Genomic DNA, 27,356 nt, shown 5'->3' on the forward strand with positions numbered 1-27,356 from the left:
CCTGATCGGAAAATGCTTCCCAACCCTAGTCATTTCCACTTCCACGAACACCATATGAATTCCCTGCCCCCGAGACAGGTTCCCAACTATCCGCAGTCTCACTCTGTACTGGCACCAGCAAGATGATCATAGAATGAAGCCTTGAAACGAGAAACCAGGAACAATTAGCCCGCGCCGCTCCCTGGTCCAAACTAGACCACTCTTTTGTATCCCTCCATTCCCACTCCGTTCATATAGCTGTCTAGATAAGTCTTAAACGTTCCCAGTGTGTCCGCCTCCACCACCTTGCCCGGCAACACATTCCAGGCCCCCACGACCCTCTGTGTGAAATATGTCCTTCTGATATCCGTGTTAAACCTCCCCCCCCTTCACCTTGAACCTATGACCCCTCGTGAACGTCACCACCGACCCGGGGAAAAGCTTCCCACCGTTCACCCTATCTATGCCTTTCATAATTTTATACACCTCTATTAAGTCTCCCCTCATCCTCCGTCTTTCCAAGGAGAACAACCCCAGTTTCCCCAATCTCTCCTCATAACCAAGCCCCTCCATACCAGGCAACATCCTGGTAAACCTCCTCTGTACTCTCTCCAAAGCCTCCACGTCCTTCTGGTAGTGTGGCGACCAGAACTGGACGCAGTATTCCAAATGCGGCCGAACCAACGTTCTATACATCTGCAACATCAGACCCCAACTTTTATACTCTATGCCCCGTCCTATAAAGGCAAGCATGCCATATGCCTTCTTCACCACCTTCTCCACCTGTGACGTCACCTTCAAGGATCTGTGGACTTGCACACCCAGGTCCCTCTGCGTCTCTACACCCTTTATGGTTCTTCCATTTATCGTGTAGCTCCTCCCTACATTATTCCCACCAAAATGCATCACTTCGCATTTATCAGGATTGAACTCCATCTGCCATTTCCTTGCCCAAATTTCCAGCCTATCTATATCCTTCTGTAGCCTCTGACAATGTCCTCACTATCTGCAAGTCCTGCCAGTTTTGTGTCGTCCGCAAACTTACTGATCACCCCAGTTACTCCTTCCTCCAGATCATTTATATAAATCACAAACAGCAGAGGTCCCAATACAGAGCCCTGCGGTACACCACTAGTCACAGGCCTCCAGCCGGAAAAAGACCCTTCCACTACCACCCTCTGTCTTCTATGACCAAGCCAGTTCTCCACCCATCTAGCCACCTCCCCCTTTATCCCATGGGATCCAACCTTTTTCACTAGCCTACCATGAGGGACTTTGTCAAATGCTTTACTAAAGTCCATATAGACAACATCCACGGCCCTTCCTTCGTCAACCATTTTGGTCACTTCTTCAAAAAACACCACCAGGTTCGTGAGGCATGACCTCCCTCTCACAAAACCATGTTTAATGTGAGTGAAACTAGTCAGTTCAGATGGGACCACAAAGGGCAAGGTTGCAAGTCAATATTTAGAGTTTGAGAAAGAATATCAAAGAAGGATGACTAGAAACCAGCCAGCCTTGGCACGACCAGAACAAGTGGGTATGATCTGCAGGGGCAAATAAACACCTGTCGCATTTGTTGCTTGTGTTGCTTACTTAGGGAAGAGTAGGATGCTCGGGCGGATGAACAAAGACGAATTCTATGATTCTATGACTAAGGGGCAATTTAGCATAACCAATCTATCTAATCCGCACATCTTTGGACTGCGGGAGGAAACCGGAGCACCTGGAGGAAACCCACGCAGACAGGGGAGAACGTGCAAACTCCACACAGACAGTGATCCATGCTGGGAAACGAACCCAGCTCCCTGGAGCTGTGAGACATTTTTCTCCAGATCATTAATATGACAAACAACAAAGGTCCCAGCACTGATCCCTATGGGACACCATGAGTTACTGATCTCCATTCTGAAAAGCACCCTTCCACCGCTATTCCCTGACTTCTCTGACCAAGCCAGTTCTGTATCTATCTAGCCAGCACACCCTGTATCCCATGAGACTTTACCTTTTGTACCAGCCTGCCAGGAGGGACCTTGTCAAATGCTTTACTAAAGTCCATGTACAACATCCACTGCATTTCCCTCATGAATTATTCTTGTCACCTCCTCAAAAACATGACCTCCCCGCACAAAACCATGCTGCCTATCACTAACAAGTTCATTCACTTCCAAATGCCAATAAATCCTGTCTCTCAGAATCTTCTCCAACAGTTTCCCCACCTCTGGCGTCAGGGACAACGGCCTGTAACTACCTGGATTATCTTTGTTTCTCTTCTTAAACAAAGGAACAACCTTGACCATTCTCCAGTCCTCTGGAACCTCACATAGGTTGAATGTGAATTTGAGATTTTTGCTTGTGGTTGGAATATGTCATTTCAAACAACATTGAATTCACTTAATTATGATTGCTCTTTCCAGTGGATCTTTCACTGTCACTTTACTAAATAACTCTGCTTCATTACATAATATTAGATCTAAGATAGCTTTGTCCCCAGTTGGTTCCACTGTGTACTGTTCCAAGAAACATAGAAACAAAGAAAAGTACAGCACAGGAACAGACCTTTTGGCCCTCCAAACCTGTGCCAATCATAATGCCCGAACTAAAGTAAAAATCTCTGCCCTTACTCGATCCGTATCCCTCTGTTCCCTCCCTATTTATGTACCCTGGTTTTGGAGAAGCTACTGAGGGACAGGATATATGCACATTTGGAAGAAAATGGATGAGATAGTGACAGGGGAATGTATGTGGAAGGTCATGTCTCACCAACATGATTGTGTTATTTGAAGTGGTGATAAAGATAATTGATGAGGGAAGGGCTGTGGATGTAGTTTGTATGGACTTTAGTAAGGCGCTTGACAAGGTTGCACATGGCAGACTGGAACGAAAACTAAAATCACATAGGATTAGAGGTGGGCTGGTTTGTTGGATACAGAACTGGCTTGGCTATAGGAAGAAGTCTCACAACACCAGGTTAAAGTCCAACAGGTTTATTTGGTAGCAAAAGCCACTAGCTTTTGGAGCACTGCTCCTTCGTCAGGTAAGGGGGAGTTCAGTTCACAAACAGGACATATAAAGACATAAACTCAATTTATATGCCCTGTTTGTGAACAGAACTCCCACTTACCTGACGAAGGAGCAGCGCTCCGAAAGTTGGTGGCTTTTGCTACCAAATAAACCTGCTGGACTTTAACCTGGTGACGTGAGACTTCTTACTGTGTTTACCCCAGTCCAATGCCGGCACCTCCACATCTTGGCTATAGGAGACAGAATAGTGGTGGAAGGATGTTTTTCAGAATGGAGATCAGTAGCTAGTGGTGTTCCGCAGGGATCAGCGCTGGGACCTCTGCTGTTTGTAGTATATATAAATGATCTGGAGGAAAATGTAGAGGGTCTAATTACTAAGTTTGCAGATGACACAAAGATGCCTCTTAAATGTTGCGAATGTGCCTGTTGTCACCACCTAATAGAGACACTCAAACTTCTAAGCTGAAGTAGGGAGAAGCTGTTTGCTTTGGCAAGTCACTCTATAATCTGCAGTGACAGGTGTAGGCACAGATGCAACGGCTCTTCTGTGCTCTGAGTTTTGATAAATGACTTGTTTTGGCAAAAATGATGTGTTTGGTGATCTGTAACAGGCCAGGTTTGCCACTCTGACATGAAAACACATATCGCACTGTTACTCACAGATAACTGCAAGCAGTTCAGGCACTTACCTTTTTTTGTAAGAACTGGTTTAGATATCCGCTTTCAATCGCGAAATATTAAATATCAGATATGAATAGAATTTAAAGTTTATTTATTAGTCACAAGTAAGGCTTACATTAACACTGCAATTAAGTTACTGTGAAATTCCCCTAGTCGCCACAGTCCGGCGCCTAACCAGGGCGTCTTTTAGAATGTGGGAGGAAACTGGAGCACCTGGAGGAAACCCATGCAGACACGGGGAGAATGTGCAGACTCTGCACAGACAGTGACACAAGCTGGGAATCGAACCCGGGTCACTGCGCTGTGAGGCAGCAGGACTAAACACAATGTTTTTCATTCATTCCCCATCATTCAGCTATTGAGCAGCATATTTGGAATTCTTTCTATTTTCCTCTTCTCTCCTGAGGTACAGCCCTTGTGTGATGGTATTCTTTGTGGTGCAATTGGCCAGGCCAGGAAGTACAGACTGTTTTACTAAAGAGAACAGCACAGTTTCCATTAGAGAAACTTACTGCTATTTCTAACCATCTCCTTTGCTGTTGTGAGCCGCTGCCATTGTCACCTCAGCAGAGATCAGGAAGCAAAGCTTTGATTTGCTGTTGTTTGTGATCCAGGCAAGAACTTTACATCTTCTGCCTAGCTCTTTCTCTTCTGATCTGGAATGATGTTAAATGGATACAGTTCCCAAACTGACAGATTTCTGTTTCATTCGATCTTTAGGGGGATCTGATCGGAGTTGTTGGAAAGGTTGGTTCTGGCAAGAGCTCACTATTAGCAGCGATATTGGGGGAACTCAACAGGTAATTTTAGAAAAATACATTGATTGTAGCATGGAAACAATTCATGGACCAATTGTATTGACTTACTCTCACAAGTGCATTTCCCCAATCTCTTCCCCTCTGATGATGTCCTCATCCTGAATAAAGAAGGAGCCTGAGCATGTCAGTGTGGAAGACAAAGCTGAAGCATTTGCAATAATCTTCAACCAGAAGTGACAAATGTTTATGGCAGTACAGTGGTTAGCACTGCTGCCTCACAGTGCCAGGGACCTGGGTTCAATTCCCGGCTTGGGTTACTGTCTGTGCGGAGTTTGCACATTCTCCCCTTGTCTGCGTGGGTTTCCTCTGGGTGCTCTGCACTCTTCTCACAGTCCAAAGTTGTGCTAGTTGGGTTAATTGCTCATGCTAAATTAGCCCGTATTGTCCCAAGATGTGTAGCTTAGGGGGATTAGTGAGCTGGATGCGTGGGGTTGCGGGGGTAAAGAACAAAGAAAAGTACAGCACAGGAACAAGCCCTTCAGCTCTCCAAGCCTGTCCAATCATGATGCTCTAACTTAACTAAAAAAAAAACCTTCTGCCCTTACTCGGTCCATATCTCTCTATTCCCTCCCTATTCGTGCACCCATCCAGATGCCTCTTAAATGTTGCTAAAGTGCCTGCTTTCTGCACCTCCTCTTGCAGTGCGTTCCAGGCACCCACCACCCTCTGCGTAAAAAAACTTCCCATGCACATCTACTTTAAACTTCCCCCCCCCTCACCTTGAACCTGTGTCCCCATGTAATTGACCTTTCCACCCTTGGAAAAAGCCTCTGACTATCCACCCTGCCTATACCTCTCATAATTTTGTAAACCTCTATCAGGTCTCCCCTCAGCCTCCATCTATCCAGTGAATTATTCAACCTCTCCTCATAGCCAACACTCTCGAGACCAGACCAACATCCTGGTGAATCTTCTTTGCACTCTCTCCAAAGTACCACACCCTTCTTGTTGAAGTGGAAACTTTCCTGCTTCTTGACTGTGATAGAAAAACTCAACAAAGTTTGTTCAGACAAAATAACAAGCCTTTATTTACAAAAAGACTGCATGCAGTTTTGGCTGCAACTTGGGTTCAGAGAGCAGTTATTACAACATGCTAATTCCTCCCCAAGTTCCCACTTACAGAAAGAAACAGTTCAGTATTTATACATAATCATTATCAGTTAGCGTGACCAGAGCTTATTCAGGAATTTGATCATTAATTGAAGTATAAGCAATACCATTAATCATGTTATAACCTGTTGACCTCCTAGAATCTTTTGTCGCATCATTCATACCCTTATCTTGCCCATTGATGTAACAGAAGAAGGTCGGTGATTTCCGTCATCCCTGACCTTATCTTGTTTTATTTACTCCTATAGCCTTAGGCTATGAGGAATCAATCTTATCAAGCCTTAGAGGTCAGGCAATTGGAATAGCTTGACCTTCTCTGATCTCATTCACATCATAAGTTATACGAAGTCAGCTTTATCAGGTTTACACGGAGGTTAGCCATGTTTTAAGTTATGCGGAGTCAGTCTTTCTTATATTGTACCAATTTTCCCATCATGCTATTCTTTAGTTCGTACAATTCCACATTCCCTCCTTTTGTCATATCATGACAACTAATTAAATAGGTATATCCATGACCCGATTAAAAATGCATTCGCACCAGCAGCCAAGCAATCCTATCCCCAGTAGCAGTAGTAATAGTAACATGAAGGCCTTAAAGATCCAATAAAATAATCCGTGACCCAGCCATCCTAACCAACCCGGTGGGGCATAATCATGAAATTCACGGCCAATCTTTTGAATTTGATCAGCCTGTCTCTTAATATGGTCGGCCAGGTTGGTGATATTTTCAGAGGCGTCTGGGATATAAGTACAGCATTCCTGACCTACAATGGCGCACGTTCCTCCCTGTGAGGCTAACAGATAATCCAAAGCCATTCGATTTTGTAATGCCACGGTCTGGACAGCCACCAGCTCAGCCGAGACCTCGGCCAGTGCCTGTCCAGTTGCCCTGGCTTCTGCCGCTGTTCTGTTTGCCAGTTGTTCCAATACTGAGGCCATAAGAATCAGTTCGTTGGCTGCCCTGCCCTGCAGATAAAAGCGCCAGAATGGAGAAGTATTCCTTCCCTCGAATAGATGGGGATGTGGGTACAAACCCAACACTTGCTTATATTCAATTTTTCAGCATAGATATATGACATATATAAATAGGTATTGGCATGCAGTCCCCGGGTAGTTCGCTTTTTCACTACCGAGTGGCCATTAAGGCCAAATAGTCCAGAAAGTCCAAAAAATATAATGAAGATCTTCATCCTGTGTTTGTATCCGGGTTGGAGACAATCTTCTTGCAGTCTGACAGGTGACTTGAAACGTCCTTCAAGCTTGATGGAAGTCGGTGTGGTCAGTAGCACTTGAAAAGGTCCGCTCCAGCGGTGCCCCAACTTCTTTCTGTCCCAGTTCTTCACCAATACGTAGTCTCCGGGTTCGATCACTGGATATCGAGGGGTGGCTGTCCCTGCTGTCACTGGGAGATGGGCTCGTTTCACCTGTGAGTGGAGAAACTTCAGAGAAAGTGTTAATTGCTTCAAATAATTCTGCATCTGTTTCCCCATCACATGGAGGTCTACTCCCTCCAGGGGTTTTTCATGGGCATCCCAGGGAGTCCTCATTGGCCGACCGTAGACGATCTCTGCAGCTGACAGTCCGGTCCACGATCATTTTTCTTTTAAAGTCCGGTTGGCTCTTTCCACACTTCCTGCTGCCTGCGGGTGATACGCGCAGTGCAGTTGTTGTTTAATTACGAATGCTTCGCACAATTCAGTGTTGATCCGAGCCACAAACTGTGGTCCATTATCTGAGCTCACCATTTTGGGTACCCCAAAACGGGGAATAACCTCTGTCAATAATAACTTCACCACCGTATGTGCAGGACAATTCGTGGTGGGGAAGGCTTCAATCCAATTACTAAACACATCGATTATTACTAAACAATATTTATAGCAATTTACAGCTCGATTTTATTGAATTACCAAAAGTAAACAGGCAAAAGGACCGTCCGGCAAGGGAGTGGTTCCGGGAGGGCACTTAATGCCTTTACCCTTATTATTTCTCATGCAAATGAGGCATCGATCCAGCCACGTTTGCTCTGCTGTATTCAAATCTGGGTGTCACCAAGTCTTTAGAAGTAGCTGTACCATTCCCTCCTTGCCGAGATGGGTACAAGAATGCAAATAGTCAATAAGGAGTGGCAATAAAGAATCTGGAATACACACTTGACCAACTGGAGTAAGCCAGAGGTCCCGTGTCAAGGAGTGCGAACACCCCATTGACTTCCATAGCGTGCGCTCAGAATCAGAGGCGTCCCTCTGTAAATGTTGAACCTCAGTTATCTCTGGCATGCCCTTCGTCCCTAATGCAGGTCCCCGATTTAGAGCCTGATTACCCCCAGTGGGAGCAATCACAGAGGCCGATACAGCTGCCTCCTTAGCAGCTGAATCAGCACGGGCATTCCCTCATTGCACAGGAGTGTCCCCCTTCGTGTGTGCAGCACATTTAATAACAGCCAATTGACGAGGAAGCTGAACAGCATCGAGGAGATTTTTAACTCCTCCTCTTCCTCCGTATCGCCTGAATAGGGAAACAGCAGCATGCCAGAGCACCTGGGAGGGTCCTCCTGTTGTTTAACCTGATGGGCTAGCCCAACCTGCCTATCACCCGATGATTTTGTACCCCCACCCTGTCGTTTTGTCCCCTGATGCTTCCTATCCCAAAGTCCACATTCTAATTTTAAAGAACAAAGAACAATACAGCACAGGAACAGGCCCTTTGGCCCCCCCCAAGCCTGCGCCGCTCATGTCCCCAACTAGACCATTCTTTTGTATCCCTCTATTCCCAGTCTGTTCATGTGGCTATCTAGATAAGTCTTAAACGATCCCAGCGTGTTCGCCTCAATCACCTTGCAAGTGATTCTATGCCCCATCCAATAAAGGCAAGCATGCCATTTGCCTTCTTGACCACCATCTCCACCTGTGCTGCCACCTTTAAGGATCTGTGGACTTGTACACCCAGGCCCCTCTGTGTGTCTATACTCCTGATGGTTCTGCCATTTATTGTATAGCTCCCCCTTACATTACATCTACCGAAATGCATCACTTCGCGTTTATCTGGATTAAATTCCATCTGCCATTTCTCCGCCCAATGTTCCAGCCTATCTATATCCTGCTGTATTCTCTGACAATGTTCATCACTATCCGCAACTCCAGCAATCTTCGTGTCATCCGCAAACTTACTGATCACACCAGCTACATCTTCCTCCAAATCATTTATATATATCACAAACAGCAGAGGTCCCAGTACAGAGCCCTGTGGAACACCACTAGTCACAGACCTCCAACCGGAAAAAGACCCCTCCACTGTTACCCTCTGTCTTCTATGGCTAAGCCAGTTCTCCACCCATCCAGCGAGCTCACCTTTTATCCCGTGAGATTTAACCTTTTGCACCAGCCTGCCATGAGGGACCTTGTCAAACGCTTTACTAAAATCCATATAGATGACATCCACGGCCCTTCCCTCGTCAATCGTTTTTGTCACCACCTCAAAAAACTCAACCAAATTTGTGAGGCATGACCTCCCTCGTACAAAACCATGCTGTCTATCGCGAATGAGATTATTCAGTTCTAAATGCGCATATATCCTATCTCTAAGAATCTTTTCCAACAATTTCCCTACCACGGACGTCAAGCTCACCGGCCTATAATTACCCAGGTTATCCTTGCTACCCTTCTTAAATAATGGGACCACATTTGCTATCCTCCAATCCTCTGGGACCTCACCTGTGTCCAGTGAAGAGACAAAGATTTCTGTTAGAGGCCCAGCAATTTCATCTCTTGTCTCCCTGAGGAGTTTAGGATAGATGCAAAGTAGAACGTACAGGGTAAATGGTAGGACTCTGAAGAGTGCAGTTGAACAGAGGGATCTGGGAATACAGGTTCAGAATTCCCTAAAAGTGTCGTCACAGGTGGATAGGGTCGTAAAGAGTGCCTTTGGTACATTGGCCTTTATAAATCGGAGTATCGAGTATAAAAGTTGGAGTGTTATGGTAAGGTTATATAAGGCATTATTAACCTCTCATTTTCCCTGACTAGACTAAGGTCATCGAGCCGCAGCTCCAGTTCCCTAACGCGGTCTCTCAGGAGCTGCAGTTCGACGCACCTGGCGCAGATATGGACTTCCGGGAGGCCAGGCGACTCCATGAACTCCCACATCCGACACCGACAGCAACAAACTGGCCTCCCACTAATCATTACCCCTTTCTTTAAATTACTGGAAGAACGAAGAACAGAACCTACCCTGCCTCTGCCTGTTTACGCCGAAGCCCGTTGAACCAAAGCCCTTCAGCTCCCACTCTGCTCCCTGCTCACTCCGCTGCCCGCTACAACGCTGCCCGTTGAACAGTGCGGCCTGCTTTTAAACCTCCCGCGCGCTTATTGAAAAAAAAACTACACAATCCCTTCCCAGGGCACCCCCTACCCGACTTACTTCCGTTTTTCCCTTACACTCTGAAAAAAGAAACCCCGCGAAAAAGTAAGTAAATACAGTGATTCTCTGACCCTTTTTACTTTAAACACCAATCGCTCCTCTCCTCCTTGCTCCGGTCAAACAAAGTTTCCCAATCCTTAGATTTCCCGTCCACACATTCATCAATCTCTTTTTTGCGGGCATTATCCCTCCAACTCATTAATAGCGATTGTTCGTGGCGCCTGGTCGACTCTTTTTTCCATTTTGAAATCAAATTTTTCAGTTTTTTGTCCAAATAGCTTTTTCTGCCGAAGCACAATTATCCAAGTTCCATGTGCCACCTAGTGGCCAAATATCGTTACCTACCTTACTGTTTAAGGCAGCACTTAATTGCCGTAAATTACGTTTTTGAGCGGGGGACTCAGAACACATAAAAAGCAATGGAGAATTTCCCCCTGTTTTGTCTAAACTCTGTCCCATAACGTCAGTATACTCTGCCCTGGCAAAAACGTTGATAAATAGAATTCCTGGTACCAAATTCGAATCACAGGGTCCCTGACCCAAACTAAGCCTGTGTAACCCTGATCCAGATATAACACAAGATCAAGGGGTCCCTGACCTTAGGCTAGAGACACAATCAGGTCCCTGACCCTAAACACTCTACTCACAGTCCAATTTAGGTTCGAATACCGTCACCTGTTAGTGTCCTCCGCCAGGGACGAGGGGTCGTAGCATCGATCCGAGAGAGAGAGAGAGACCAAGGTGAATCTTACCCTGTGCCGGCGTCCGTCTCTTCCCTCCGGGTCGTGGCTCAATCACTTCTTCAGTCCCCCACGGAATTCACTCAGGGTATTGGTTTCTGCTCAAAGCGCCAAATGTTGAAGTGGAAACTTTCCTGCTTCTTGACTGTGATAGAAAAACTCAACAAAGTCCGTTCAGACAAAATAACAAGCCTTTATTTACAAAAAGACTGCATGCAGTTTTGGCTGCAACTTGGGTTCAGAGAGCAGTTATTACAACATGCTAATTCCTCCCCAAGAGGAAGAAACAGTTCAGTATTTATACATAATCATTATCAGTTAGCGTGACCAGAGCTTATTCAGGAATTTGATCATTAATAGAAGTATAAGCAATACCATTAATCATGTTATAACCTGTTGACCTCCTGGAACCTTTGGTCGCATCATTCTTGCCCATTGATGTAACAGAAGAAGGTCGGTGATTTCCGGCATCCCTGACTTTACCTTGTTTTATTTACTCCTATAGCCTTAGGCTATGAGGAATCAATCTTATCAAGCCTTAGAGGTCAGGCAATTGGAATAGCTTGACCTTCTCTGATCTCATTCACGTCATAAGTTATGCAAAGTCAGCTTTATCAGGTTTACACGGAGGTTAGCCATGTTTTAAGTTATGCGGAGTCAGTCTTTCTTATATTGTACCAATTTTCCCATCATGCTATTCTTTAGTTCATACAATTCCACATTCTGGTAGTGTGGTGACCAGAACTGCACGCAATGCTCCAAATGCGGCCTAACCAAGGTTTTATATAGCTACAACATGATTTCCCAACACTTGTACTCAGTGCCCTGGCTGATGAAGGCAAGCATGCCATATGCTTTCTTAATCACCTTGGCCACCTGTGTTGCCACTTTTAGGGAACTGTGGACCTGCACGTCCAGATCCCTCTGGATGTTAATGTTCCTAAGGGTTCCACCATTTACAATATAATTCGCACCTAAATTTGTTCCTCCAAAATGCATAGCTCGAATTTATCTGGATTAAACTCCATCTGCCATTTCTGTGCCCAACTCTCCAATCTATCTATATCCTGTTGTAGCCTCTGACAATCCCCAGTACTATCAGCAACTCCACCAATCTTCATGTCATCTGTAAACTTACTAATCAGACCCCCTACATTTTCCTCCAGATCATTCATATATACGACAAACAGAGGTCCCAGCACTGATCCCTGCGGAACACCACTAGCTACAGATCTCCATTCTGAAAAACACCCTTCCACCGCTAATCTCTGTCTTCTATAACCAAGCCAGTTCTGTATTCATCCAGCCAGCCCACCCCGAATCTCATGTGACTTTAGTTTTTGTACCAGTCTGTCATGTGGGACTGGGATGGGGTCTAGGTAGGGTGCTGTGTTGGAGAGTCAGTGCAGACACGATGGGCCAAATGGCCTCCTTCAGTACCATGGCAATTCTATGATTCCTGCTCCCTGCCAATCATCAGCCAATTTGATTCATTCCACATTATGTCAAGGAATGGCTGAAAGCATTGAAGGCCGTAGACCTCAAGAACATTCTGACTGAAAATGTGTTCCAGAAAAAGCTGTGCCCCAAGCCAAGCTGTTCTAGTCAAGCTACAATATTGGCATCTACCCAACAGTGTGGGAAATGGCCCAGGTATGCCTGTCCGCAAAAGGCTGGATTAATATTTTCTGTCTGTTATGGCCAAGTTATGAGGAGTGAACTGACTTCTCTCTTTGTCCCACATTGTTTGAATTTAAAAAGGAGATGATGGTTTGATTTGATTTATTATTATTACATGTATTCGGATCCAGTCAAAGGATCCCAGGGTGCAGAGAAAGATCAACTTAATATGAAGTAGGTCCATTCAAAAGTCTGACGGCAGCAGGGAAGAAGCTGTTCTTGAGTCGGTTGGTACGTGACTCAGACCTTTGTATTTTTCTCCTAATGGAAGAAGGTGGAAGAGAGAATGTCTGGGGTGCGTGGGGTCCTTAATGATGCTGGCTGCTTTTCCCCGAGGCAGCGGGAAGTGTAGACAGAGTCAATGGATGGGAGGCTGGTTTGCGTGATGGACGGGGCTACGTTCACAACTTTTTGTAGTCAGCACCTTTGGCTGGCTCTCTGTGTAAATAATCTTACCGAGGCCGATCTTCCATTACTAATCACCGTTTATTTACAGTGATAGCTGGAAGGTTCAACAGCAACAAAATGCTGATCTGTCCTGAACCCTTTGACTGTCGGCCTGAGTGGAGCCAGCTGCTTTTAACCCCTCCACACTATTCCTTCCCTATTGGACGAGCCTCCACTCACTTATTAGGGGAGCTCATATTCAACAAGTCCCACAGGGAGATCTACTGATGATCCCTCGTGGCCATCGTAACACTCCGTTTTCTCAAATCCAGCTCAATCACCTGACTGCTATCTGCTTTCAATCTTGGCTTATCTGTGCCACTGTTTCAGAGTGTCTCTGTTAAGCAACTTCTGTCCTTCACAAATGAAACACTGTAACTGCTGCAGTCCGGTGTCCTTTGTTTAGCAAGAGTGGTTTTTATGCTCAAAATAAATATATGTGCATATATATCTAAACCTATATAAATTATATTACATTTAATAATCTGTCCAAAGGTATTAAGCAACATTTTAGTGCTGTGGGCTGACAAATCCCTGGATCTAGATGGACTTCACCTTAAAGTCTTGAAAAAAGTGGCTAATGAGATAATTGATGCATTGGTTTAATTTTCAAAAGTTCCCTAGATTCAGGGAAGGCATCACAGACTAGAAGATAACAAATGTATTAATTAAAAAGGGAGGGAGACAGAATGCAGGAAACTACAGGCCAGTTAATCAAACATCTGTCAAAGAGAAAATGATAGAAGCCATTATTAAAGATGCCAAAACGGGACACTTGGGCAAAATTCAAGGTAGAGTCAACATGGTTTTGTGAAAGGGAAGAAGCAGCTATTCTTGAATTGGTTGGTACGTGACCTCAGACTTTTGTATCTTTTTCCCAATGGAAGAAGGTGAAAGAGAGAATGTCCGGGGTGCGTGGGGTCCTTAATTATGCTGGCTGCTTTTCCGAGACAGCGGGAAGTGTAGACAGTCAATGGATGGGAGGCTGGTTTGTGTGATGGATTGGGCTACACTCATGACCTTTTGTAGTTCCTTGCGGTCTTGGGCAGATCAGGAGCCATACCAAGCTGTGATACAACCAGAAAGAATGCTTTCTATGGTGCATCTGTAAAAGTTGGAGAGAGTCGTAGCCGACATGCCAAATTTCCTTAGTCTTCTGAGAAAGTAGAGGCGTTGGTGGGGAGAAGGGGGTGCCAGGACAGGTTGGCACTTGAAACTTGAAGCTCTCGACCATGGGAGGGAAAGTATGTTGTGTTATTGAGAAACTTTTGCAAAAGGCATTAAGGATTACTCATCCATCCATTGACTTGTTCCAGCTGTGTGAATCTCAGCAAAGTGGAAGCAGTACAGTTGGTCTTCTGGACTCCTTTAAGAAATGTTTCTAATCTGAACCAATTTTCCATGCAGATTTTCACCTGAAGTAGACTTTCCTGATCCTGTCACTCTCCAGTAACTCAGTAAAAGATCCATTTTTAAACGTCATTCAAATCAGGGAGTGTTGGCAGGTCATTCAACCATAAGGTGCATCACAACTGAACCCAATCCTACCTTCACTTCTCATTTTAAAACAGCAGGACAGCATTTGGTGTGTGAAAAACCTTCCCTCACCCTCACCTCACTCTCAAATTGGCAGCCGATGCCAATTATTTTCCCCACTGCTTTCCTGATTGAAATTCACCCCTGGCTCTTTCTTTTCAGTAAGGTTGATATGGACTCATTCTCTGAGGGTACCTTTATCAGGAAAGGGGGAATCAGGAGTACTTTGTCAGGTTTGCATGCTGCATGAGATTTTTTGAAGCAATATAATTTATTTGTGTTTTGTTTTTGTCTTATCCTGCTTTATCTAGGCGTGCTGGAGAAGTATATGTCTCAACACAAAAGGAAGGCTTTGGTCTGGCAGCTCAAGAGCCCTGGATTCAGTTTACTACTATCCGGGAGAACATACTTTTTGGAAATAAATATGATGCCAAATACTACCGAGAAGTGATCGAGGCTTGTGCACTCTTGGAGGATTTTAATGTACGGAGTCAATAATATATATTTATAATGTATTCACATCAAAGAGTAATTTGAAATGTAATGACATGGGCATGTTGCTGATGGAATTGGAGTGATTTCAATTTTTAAAAATTCATTTATGGGATGTGGGCGTCACTGCCTTCTTGAACTGTTGCAGTCCACATGGTGTAGGTTCACCCACAATGCTTTTGGGGGTTTTGGTAGGGGGAGTTCCAGGATTTTGACCCAGTGACAGTGAAACAATGGTGATATATTTCCAAGTCAGGGTGGTGAGTGTCTTGAAGGGGATCTTTCAGGTGGTGGTGTTCCCATATATTTGCAGTCTTTGTCATTCCAGGTGGTCAAGGTCATGGTTAGGAAGAAGTTGTTGAAGAATCTTTGGTGAGTTGCTGCAGTGCATCTTGGAGATGCTACACACTGCTGCTACTCTCCATTAGTGGAGGAGGGAGTAAATGTTGGAGGTGGTGGATGGGTTGCCAATTAGGTTGGCTGCTTTGTCCTGGATGGTACATGCATGCATACATAGGAGCAGGAATAGCTTATATAAGGGTTGTCTTATGATGAAAGGTTGGACAGGCTAGGCTTGTGTCAACTGGATTTCAGAACAGTAAGAGGCAACTTGATTGAAACATACAATGACCCGCTGAGGAGTCCTGACAGGGTTGACATGGAAAGGAACAGCAACACTTCCTAACCTCTCACCTTTTAAAAAATGCTCTTTTTCCTCTATCAAAGTGGATAATTTCACATTTAGCTTTTGGAGAAGATACTGAGGGACAGGATATATACAAATTTGGAAGAAAATGGACTAGTTAGTAACAGGCAGCACGGTTTTGTACAGGGAAGGTCATGTCTCACCAACTTGATTGAGTTTTTTGAAGTGGTGACAAAGATAATTGATGAGGGAAGGGCTGTGGATGCAGTTTATATGAACTTTAGTCAGGCATTTGACAAGGTCCCACATGGCAGACTGGTACAAAAACTAAAATCACATGGGGTTCAGGGGGGCTGGCTAGATGGAGTAACAGTTTTAACAACAACAGGTTAAAGTCCAACGGGTTTATTTGGTAGCAAATACCATTAGCTTTTGGAGCGCTGCTCCTTCATCAGATGGAGTGGAAACCTGCTCTCAAACAGGGCACAGAGACACAAAATCAAGTTACAGAATACTGATTCTTTCTTGCATGTTTGTAGAAACTTGATGTCTGTGTCGATATGCACGATCTTGTTGGAGATCCTCTCCACTTGGAGCCGGCAGTTTGCGGTGTCGATGGTAGTCATGATGTGGAGATGCCGGCGTTGGACTGGGGTAAACACAGTCCAACGCCGGCATCTCCACATCATGGCTAGATGGATACAGAACTGGCTTCATCATTGGAGACAGAAAGTAGGGTGGAAGGATGTTTTTCAGAATGGAGATCTGTAGTTGGTGTTTCTCAGGGATCAGTGCTGGGACCTCTGTTGTTTGTAGTAAATATAAATGATCCGGAGGAAAATCTAGGGGGTCTGATTAGTAGGTTTGCGGATGACACGAAGGTTGCTGTAGTTGCCGTTAGTGCCGGGGATTGTCAGAGGATACAACAGGATATAGATAGATTTGGAGACTTGGGCCAAGAAATGACGGATGGAGTTTAATCCGGACAAATACAAGATGATGTACAAGCGTTTGAGTACAAGAGTTGGCAAATCATTGCAGCGATATAAAACCTTGGTTAGACTGCATTTGCATGCAGTTCTGATCGCCACCCTGCCAGAAGGACATGGAAGCTTTGGAGGGAGTGCAAAGATGGTTCACCAGGATGTTGCCTGATCTGGAGTGTGTTTACTATGAGGAGAGGTTGAATAAGCTCGGATTGTTTTCACTGGAAAGACAGAGGCTGAGAGGAGACCTGATAGAGGTCTACAAAATAACAAGAGGCATAGACAGGGTGGATAGTCAGAGGCTCTTTCCCAGGGTGGAAGTGTCAATTACAAGGGGGCACAGTCCAAGGTGAGGGGAGAAAAGTTTCAGGGAGATGTGTGGGTGAAGTTTTTTTACAGAGACAGTGGTGGGTGCCAGAGGAGGTGGTGGAAGGAGGCACATTAGCAACATTTAAGAGGCATCTGGATGGGTTCATGAATAGGGAGGGAATAGAGGGATACGGACAGAAGTCTTTTTTGTAGTTTAGGGCATCATGATTGGCACAGGCTTGGAGAGCCGAAGGGCCTGTTCCTGTGCTGTACTTTTCTTTGTTCTAAAAGTTACAGCACAGCAGGAGGACACTCAGTTCACATTGTCCATGCCAGCCTGAGGACACCCAGGTGCCCTTTTTAAGCCCGCCTTCCTGCACCTGGTCCATAGACTTGTACCTTACAGCACCTAAGGTGCAGATACAGGTACTTTTTAAAAGTGCCTCCATCATCAACTTGGGCAGCAAATTTCAGACACTCACCACCTTTGCGTAAAAAAGGTCTTCTTCATGTCCCCTCCACATCTACTGCCACTTATCTTGAATCTATCTCCTCTGGTTCTAGAATTCTCACAATACCAGGTTAAAGTCCAACAGGTTTATTTGGTAGCACAAGCCACTAGCTTTCGGAGCGCTGCTCCTTCATCAGGTGAGTGGGAGTCGTGTTCACAAACAGAGCATATAAAGACACAAACTCAATTTACAAAATAATGGTTGGAATGCGAATCTTTACAGGTAATCAAGTCTTAAAGGTACAGACAATGTGAGTGGAGAGAGGGTTAAGCACAGGTTAAAGAGGTGTGTATTGTCTCCAGCCAGGACAGTTAGTGAGATTTTGCAAGCCCAGGCAAGTTGTGGGGGTTACAGATAGTGTGACATGAACCCAAGATCCCGGTTGAGGCTGTCCTCGTGTGTGCGGAACTTGGCTATAAGGTCCCACCTTCCCTAGGACTGAATCCCTCCTGGTTACACCATCTCTCCAGCATGTGTTTGGATGCTTGTAGGTGGGTACTCAAGAACCCGAATACTTCATGATATTACACTTTGGTAACCATACAAATCAGGTTTCTAGATGTTCACAATAAGTTGATCACCAGCTAATCCAGCCCTTCTGAAGTTCTGACAAGCATTTTGAAACAATTTGGTATAAGAGGCCACCTGGCCTCCATCTAGACAAGGCATTCCCACCTCACATCAGCCTAGTCAAACAGCAGTATACAGGAAGCCTCACTGACACTTTGCTGTTTGTCTCCACTACTATTTGTCTGCACATTATTAAGAGGTCAAAAGGCAACTGAAGAGAAGGGGCTGGGATTGAGGTGGAAAAGGATTTCTCAGAAAAGGATCTGATTTCTGGCCCTTAGAATCTATGATCCTAGAATGTCATTGTGCCCCCATCAAATTTAATTGCATTTTTATTCAGTCTTGAGATCTGGGTGTCACTGGCAACACCAGGATTCATTGCCCATCCCTAATTGTTCTTGAAGATTATTGTGAGCTGCCTTCTAAAACCACAGTGCCATGAGAGAGCGAGCTTTAGGATTTTTAATTGGACAATGAAGTAACAGCAATATATTCCAGATCAGGATGAAACATTTCTTTGTTTCTCTCTCCGAGACCTACTCAGTATTCCCAGCATTTTCTAATTTTATTTCAGATTTCCAACATCTGCAGTATATTGCTTTTGTGTCTGGATAATGTGTGACTTGGATGGAAATTTGCAGTTCCGATGCTTCTGCTGCCCTGTTCTTCTCGATCATGGAGGTTGCAGGTGTGGCAGATGCTGTTGAATCAGCAAATGTTGACTTTATTAAAGATGTGAATCATTGTGATCTAAAACTGACAACAGAAATTTCAATTCTGATTATTCCCTGGATCCAGGTTCTGCCGAATGGTGACCAGACAGAAGTTGGAGAGAGTGGAGTGACCCTCAGTGGTGGACAGAAAGCCCGTGTTGCCTTAGCCAGAGCTGTTTACATGGTAATTTTGATTATTCTCTAAGGTTTCAAGGATTTATAGCCATAGGGAGGGAAGATCAGGGATTGTACTGAGGTTGCTAATGGACTGGAATTTCTAGCTATTGCACATTGTGGAGCCTTGAGGGGATGGGACACTTTGCTTGCATACCTGAGAGTGTTTGGGAGAAGGAGATTGGTTGGGGAGGCAAAGATTGGAGGACTTCACATAAGTCAGAGAGTCATAGAGGTTTACAGCATGGAAACAGGCCCTTTGGCACAACTTGTCCATGCCGCCCCTTTTTTTTTTAACCACTAAGCTGCTCCCAATTGCCCGCGTTTGGCCTACATCTCTCTATACCCATCTTACCCATGTAACTGTCTAAATGCTTTTTAAAAGACAAAATTGTACCCGCCTCTACTACTACCTCTGGCAGCTTGTTCCAGACACTCACCACCCTCTGTGTGAAAAAATTGCCCTTCTGGACACTTCTGGATCTCTCCCCTCTCACCTTAAACCTATGCCCTCTAGTTTTAGACTGCCCTACCTTTGGGAAAAGATGCTGACTAGCTGATCTAATTCCCTCATTATTTTATAGACCTCTATGAGATCATACTTAAGCCTCCAACACTCAAGTGAAAAAAGTCCCAGTCTATCCAGCCTCTCATAACTCAAACCATCAAGTCCTGGTAGCATCCTAGTAAATCCTTTCTGCATTCTTTCTAATTTAATAATGTTCTTTCTATAACAGGGTGACCAGAACTGTACACAGTATTCCAAGTGTGGCCTTACCAATGTCTTGTACAACTTCAACAAGATATCCCATCCTCTGTATTCAATATTCTAACCAATGAAACCAAGCATGCCGAATGCCTTCTTCACCACTCTGTCCACCTGTGAGTCCACTTTCAAGGAGCTATGAACCTGTACTCATAGATCTCTTTGTTCTATAACTCTCCTTAATGCCCTACCATTAACTGAGTAAGTCCTGCCCTGGTTCGATCTACCAAAATGCATCACCTCACATTTATCTAAATTAAACTCCATCTGCCATTCGTCAGCCCACTGGCCCAATTGATCAAGATTCCGTTGCAATCCGAGATAACCTTCTTCACTGTCCACTATGCCACCAATCTTGGTGTCATCTGCAAACTTACTAATCATGCTTCCTATATTCTCATCCAAACTATTAATATAAATGACAAATAACACTGGACCCAGCACCAATCCCTGAGGCACACCGCTGGTCACAGGCCTCCAATTTGAAAAACAACCCTCCACAACCACCTGGCTCCTGTCATCCAGCCGATGTTGTATCCATTTAGATACCTCACCCTGGATCCTGTAAGATTTAATCTTATGCAACAATCTATCATGCGATAACAGATGAATGCACTCACAAGTAGTAGGAACAGAGTAGGGCATTGAGCCCTTTGCTCAATGCTCACTGTTGCAGTGGTCTATGTTCTCCTGCCTTCTGCTCTTGTAGAGGCCTCACACAACCTCTTTCTGCTTAGCCCCTTGCTCCTCAAGGGCCTATGGCAACTTGTGATGGGCCCTCCTTCTCCTCATTTGGAAGGGAACTATTTCCCAGACAGCGTTGCCTGCAGCTTGCCTCATCAATGCCTCAGTAGATGTATGAACTAATTGAACTAATACAATTCGTGAACATGTCCTTTAGAGGTTTTGCTCCATTTCAAAGCCAGCAGGCAAGTGCTAAGCCCTTCACCTGGCCTCCATCTGGACATGGCATTCCCACCTCACATCTGCCTAGTCAAACAGCAGTGTGCAGGAAACCTCACTGTGACACTTTGTTGTTTGCCTCAAGTACTGTCAAGACTCTATATAGAGAATGTTGCCTTGGCATCATAGAAAGACTGACAGCATGATCCATTGTCAACCATGGCCATTCATCTGGGAGGATGAGACATTATCTAGAAGGTGAGATTCGGGGTGGGCTGGCTAGATGGATACAGAACTGGCTTGGTCATAGAAGACAGAATAGCGGTGGAAGTGTTATTCAGAATGGAGATCTGTAGCTCGTGATGTTCCGCTGGGATCAGTGCTGGGACCTCTGTTGTTTGTAGTATATATAAATGATCGGAAAGAAACTGTGGGTGGTCTGATTAGTAAGTGTGCGGATGATATGAAGATTGGTGCAGTTGGTGATGGTGCCAGGTATACAAGAGGATATAGATAGATTGGAGACTTGGGCACAGAAATGGCAGATGGGGTTTAATCCGGACATATGCAAAGTGATGCATTTTGGAGAATCAAATTTAGGTGTGAATTATACTGTAAATGGCAGAACCTTTAGGAACATTAATATACAGAGGGATCTGGGCGTGCAGGTCCACAGTTCCCTAAAAGTGGCAACATAGATGGTCAAGCTAATTAGGAAAACATATGGCATGCTTGCCTTCATCAGCTGGAGCATTGAGTACAAGAGTTGGGAAATCATGTTGCAGCGATATAAAACCTTGGTTAGGCCACATTTGGAGCATTGCATGCAGTTCTGGTCACCACACTGCCAGAAGGACATGGAAGCTTTGGAGAAAGTGCAAAGAAGGTTCACCAGGATGTTTCTTGGTCTGGAGGGTGTTGGCTATGAGAAGAGGTTGGATAAACTAGGATTATTTTCACTGGGAAGATGGAGGCTGAGGAGAAACTACAAAATTATGAGAGGCATAGGCAGGGCGGATAGTCAGAGGCTTTTTCCCAGACTGGAGGTGTTAATTACAAGGGGCTCAAGGTGAGAGGCACAAAGTTTAAGGTTGTCAAAGAAGGTGATTGAAAGCAGGCACTTTAGCTACATTTAAGACATCTAGGTGGGTACATGAAGAGGGATGGAATCGAGGGATATGAAGGTAGTAAGGGCAGAAGGTTTTTAAAAGTTCAGTTAGGGCTTCATGATCGGCACAGGCTTGGAGGGCCAAAGGGCCTGTTCCTGTGCTGTACTTTTCTTTGTTCTTTGACACAGCTCCTGGGAGCCGATTCTGGCTGTGGGTCCACAGTTCCCTAAGAGTGGCAACGCAGGTGGCCAAGGCGATTAAAAAGGCATATAGAACATAGAACATTACAGCACAGTACAGGCCCTTCGGCCCTCGATGTTGCGCCGACCTGTGAAACCAATCTAAAGCCCATCTAACCTACACTATTCCAATATCATCCATATGTTTATCCAATAACCATTTAAATGCCCTTAATGTTGGCGAGTCCACTACTGCTGCAGGCAGGGCATTCCACACCCTTACTACTGAGTAAAGAACCTACCTCTGACATCTGTCCTATATCTATCACCCCTCAATTTAAAGCTATGTCCCCTCGTGCTAGCCATCACCATCCGAGTAAAAAGGCTCTCACTGTCCATCCTATCTAATCCTCTGATCATCTTACATGCCTCTATTAAGTCACCTCTTAACCTTCTTCTCTCTAATGAAAACAACCTCAAGTCCCTCAGCCTTTCCTCATACGATTTTCCCACCATACCAGGCAACATCCTGGTAAATCTCCTCTGCACCCTTTCCAATGCTTCCACATCCTTCCTATAATGCGGTGACCAGAACTGTACGCAATACTCCAAGTGCGGCTGCACCAGAGTTTTGTACAGTTGCAGCATGACCTCCTGGCTCCGAAACTCAATCCCTCTACCAATAAAAGCTAACACACCGTACGCCTTCTTAACAACCCTATCAACCTGGGTTGATATGACATACTTGACTTCGTCAGCTGGAGTACTGAGTACAAGAGTTGGGAAATCATATTGCAGCTGTATAAAACATTGGTTTTTTCAGTTTATTTATTAGTGTCACAAGTAGGCTTACATTAACACTGCAATGAAGTTACTGTGAAAATCCCCCAGTTGCTGCACTCGGGCACCTGTTCGGGTACACAGAGGGAAAATTTAGCATAGCCAATGTACCTAACCAGCATGTCTTTCAGACTGTGGGAGGAAACCAGAACACCTGGAGGAAACCCATGCAGACACGGGGAGAATGTGCAAACTCCACACAGACAGCGACCCAAGTCAGGAATCAAAACTGTGTCCCTGGCGCTGTGAGGCAGCACAGCTAACCACTGTGCCACCGTGCTGCATTTGGAGTATTGCGTGCAGTTCTGGTCGCCACTCTACCAGAAGGACGTGCAAGTGATCAGGGGTGATCTTACTGGCTCTTCATGCCGGTTGATCGGTGTGATGAGCCAGTAATATAGGGCAACAGGTGTATAATCGGGTTTGTGCCTGGCTTTTTGCCTCTAGCGATGTTACTGGTCTGTTTTGCTGGCTGGCAAAATCGGCTTCACATCATTTATATTCAGTAGCTAATGTAAGTATCATTGGTGAGTCCTGGACACTCATTGGCGGCATGGTGGCACAGTGGTTAGCACTGTTGCCTCACAGTGCCAGGGACCCCAGTTCAGTTCCAGCCCCGGGTCACTGTCTGTTGTTACAAGTCACGTTGGATAGTTCAAAGTGTTCTATGAAGCTTGCCTGACCTGTGATGTTTTACATTGAATTTGGCTAGGACGAGCATGAGGGGTTTCACTTCAGGTGTGATTCGACCGACCCACGGGGAGTTTCTTTCAAAAACAAAGTTTAATTAAGAATATTGTTGACATGTATAGTTAGACAATTAGCAAGAACTTTTAACAATTACAAACAAGAAACACAACAACCACGATAATGTATAACTCTTAAGGAAATATCTCTAATGTGTTCCAACCAAAGCCAGCATCCAACACACAAAACCCTCCAAATAAACACAATACAGCATAGGTTAATGCCCACTTGTTACAAGAATCCGGCCTCCTGGGTTGAATGCTGAAAATCTCTCATGAAGAAACTCAGAAGAGGTTGCAGTTGAATCTGTTTCCCAAAACACAGCTTCTTCAAGGCAGAACCAAACAAAGAGAACAGAGAGAGAGACTGCTTCTCAACTTGCTGCTAAACTGCTTCCCAACACACAGACCAAAAAGAAACAAAAAGCCCAAAGAAAAAAAACCCCTATCACCTGACTGTCACAAACAAAACAGAAAGCCCTATCACCTGACTGCCACAAATGAAACTGAAACCCCTATCACCTGACTGCCACAAATGAAACTGAAACCCCTATCACCTGACTGCCACAAATGAAACTGAAACCCCTATCACCTGACTGCCACAAATGAAACTGAAACCCCTATCGCCTGACTGCTACAAATGAAACTGAAACCGCTATTAGCTGACTGCGACAAATGAAACTGAAACCCCTATCACCTGACTGCTACAAATGAAACTGAAACCACAATCACCTGACTGCGACAAATGAAACTGAAACCCCTATCACCTGACTGTCACAAATGAAACAAACCACTATCACCTGACGGCCACAAATGAAACTGAAACCCCTATCACCTGACTCACAAATGAAACTGAAACCCCTATCACCTGACTGTCATAAATGAGACTGAAACCCGTCACCTGACTGTCACAAACAAAATTCAAACCCCTATCACCTGACTGCCACAAATGTGACTGAAACCCCTATCTCCTAACTGTCACAAACAAAACTGAAACCCCTATCACCTGACTGTCACAAATGAAACTGAAACCCCTATCACCTGACTGCCACAAATGAAACTGAAACCCCTATCGCCTGACTCTCACAAACAAACCTGAAACCCCTATCACCTGACTGTCACAAATGAAACTTAAACCCCTATAACCTGACTGTCACAAATGAAGCTGAAACCCCGGTCGCCTGACTGTCACAAACAAAACTGAAACCCCTATCACTTGACTGCCACTAATGAGACTGAAACCCCTATGGCCAGACTGACACAAATGTAACTGAAATCCCTATCAGCTGACTGTCAGAAACAAAAGTGAAACCCCTATCACCTGACTGCCACAAATGTGACTGAAACCCTATCTCCTAACTGTCACAAATGAAACTGAAACCCCTATCACCTGACTGTCACAAATGAAACTGAAACCCTTATCACCTGACTGCTACAAATGAAACTGAAAACCCTATCACACACACTGACTGTCACAAACGAAATTGAAGGCCCTATCAGTTGACTGCCACAAATGAATCAGAAACCCCTATCACCTGACTGTCAGAAACAAAACTGAAACCCCTATCACCTGACTGTCAGAATCAAAACTGAAACCACTATCACCTGACTGTCACAAATGAAATTGAAACCCCTATCACCTGACTGCCACAAACGAAACTGAAACCCCTATCGCCTGACTGTCACAAACAAACCTGAAACCCCTATCACCTGACTGCCACAAATGAAACTGAAACCCTTATCAGCTGACTGCCACAAATGAAACTGAAACCCCTATCACCTGACTGTCACAAATGAAACTGAAAGCCCTATCAGTTGACTGCCACAAATGAGACCGAAACCCCTATCACCTGACTGTCACAAACGAAACTGAAACCCCTATCACCTGACTGTCACAAACGAAACTGAAACCCCTATCGCCTGACTGTCACAAACAAACCTGAAACCACTATCACCTGACTTCCACAAATGAAACTGAAAGCCCTATCACCTGACTGCTACAAATGAAACTGAAACCACGAGCACCTGACTGTCTCAAATGAAACTGAAACCCCGATCACCTGACTGTCACAAATGAAACTGAAGGCCCTATCAGTTGACTGCCACAAATGAGACTGAAACCCCCATCACCCGACTTTCACAAACGAAACGGAAAACCCTATCGCCTGACTCACAAATCAAACTGAAACCCCTATCACCTGACTCAAATGAAACTGAAAGCCCTATCACCTGACTGCCACAAATGAAACTGAAACCCCTATCACCTGACTCAAATGAAACTGAAAGCCCTATAACCTGACTGTCACAAATGAAGCTGAAACCCCGGTCGCCTGACTGTCACAAACAAAACTGAAACCCCTATCACTTGACTGCCACTAATGAGACTGAAACCCCTATGGCCAGACTGACACAAATGTAACTGAAATCCCTATCAGCTGACTGTCAGAAACAAAAGTGAAACCCCTATCACCTGACTGCCACAAATGTGACTGAAACCCTATCTCCTAACTGTCACAAATGAAACTGAAACCCCTATCACCTGACTGTCACAAATGAAACTGAAACCCTTATCACCTGACTGCTACAAATGAAACTGAAAACCCTATCACACACACTGACTGTCACAAACGAAATTGAAGGCCCTATCAGTTGACTGCCACAAATGAATCAGAAACCCCTATCACCTGACTGTCAGAAACAAAACTGAAACCCCTATCACCTGACTGTCAGAATCAAAACTGAAACCACTATCACCTGACTGTCACAAATGAAATTGAAACCCCTATCACCTGACTGCCACAAACGAAACTGAAACCCCTATCGCCTGACTGTCACAAACAAACCTGAAACCCCTATCACCTGACTGCCACAAATGAAACTGAAACCCTTATCAGCTGACTGCCACAAATGAAACTGAAACCCCTATCACCTGACTGTCACAAATGAAACTGAAAGCCCTATCAGTTGACTGCCACAAATGAGACCGAAACCCCTATCACCTGACTGTCACAAACGAAACTGAAACCCCTATCACCTGACTGTCACAAACGAAACTGAAACCCCTATCGCCTGACTGTCACAAACAAACCTGAAACCACTATCACCTGACTTCCACAAATGAAACTGAAAGCCCTATCACCTGACTGCTACAAATGAAACTGAAACCACGAGCACCTGACTGTCTCAAATGAAACTGAAACCCCGATCACCTGACTGTCACAAATGAAACTGAAGGCCCTATCAGTTGACTGCCACAAATGAGACTGAAACCCCCATCACCCGACTTTCACAAACGAAACGGAAAACCCTATCGCCTGACTCACAAATCAAACTGAAACCCCTATCACCTGACTCAAATGAAACTGAAAGCCCTATCACCTGACTGCCACAAATGAAACTGAAACCCCTATCACCTGACTGCCACAAATGAAACTGAAACCCCTATCAGCTGACTGTCGGAAACAAAACTGAAACCCCTGTCACCTGACTGTCACAAATGAAACTGAAACCCCTCCCACCTGACTGCTACAAATGAAACTGAAACCCCCATCTCCTGACTGTCACAAATGAAACTGAAACCCCGATCACCTGACTGTCTCAAATGAGACTGAAACCCCTATCACCTCACTTTCACAAACGAAACGGAAACCCCTATCGCCTGACTGTCACAAATGAAACTGAAACCCCTATCGCCTGACTGTCACAAATGAAACTGAAACCCCTATCACCTCACTTTCACAAACGAAACGGAAACCCCTATCGCCTGACTGTCACAAATGAAACGGAAACCCCTATCACCTGACTGTCACAAGTGAAACTGAAACACCATCTCCTGACTGTCACAAATGAAACTGAAACCCCCATCACCTGACTGTGAAAAAGGATACTGAAACCCCTATCACCTGACAGCCACAAATGAAACAGAAACCCCTATCACCTGACTGTCACAAACAAACCTGAAACCCCTATCACCTGACTGC

The 27,356-nt window shown here is 44.9% G+C and overlaps 1 protein-coding gene across 1 annotated transcript in view; it reads left to right on the plus strand.

Moving 5' to 3' along the window:
- The window catches only part of LOC144493941 (ATP-binding cassette sub-family C member 10-like), a 101,730-nt gene that overhangs the window by 37,108 nt on the left and 37,266 nt on the right, over positions 1-27,356 (plus strand). The window contains exons 6-8 of the mRNA XM_078213517.1: positions 4,405-4,484; positions 14,743-14,914; positions 18,745-18,843. Coding sequence (XP_078069643.1) covers positions 4,405-4,484; positions 14,743-14,914; positions 18,745-18,843 — 351 coding nt within the window. The remainder of the gene's footprint in view (positions 1-4,404; positions 4,485-14,742; positions 14,915-18,744; positions 18,844-27,356) is intronic.

This window comes from Mustelus asterias, chromosome 5 (genome assembly GCF_964213995.1).
Source record: "Mustelus asterias chromosome 5, sMusAst1.hap1.1, whole genome shotgun sequence".
NCBI lineage: Eukaryota > Metazoa > Chordata > Chondrichthyes > Carcharhiniformes > Triakidae > Mustelus > Mustelus asterias.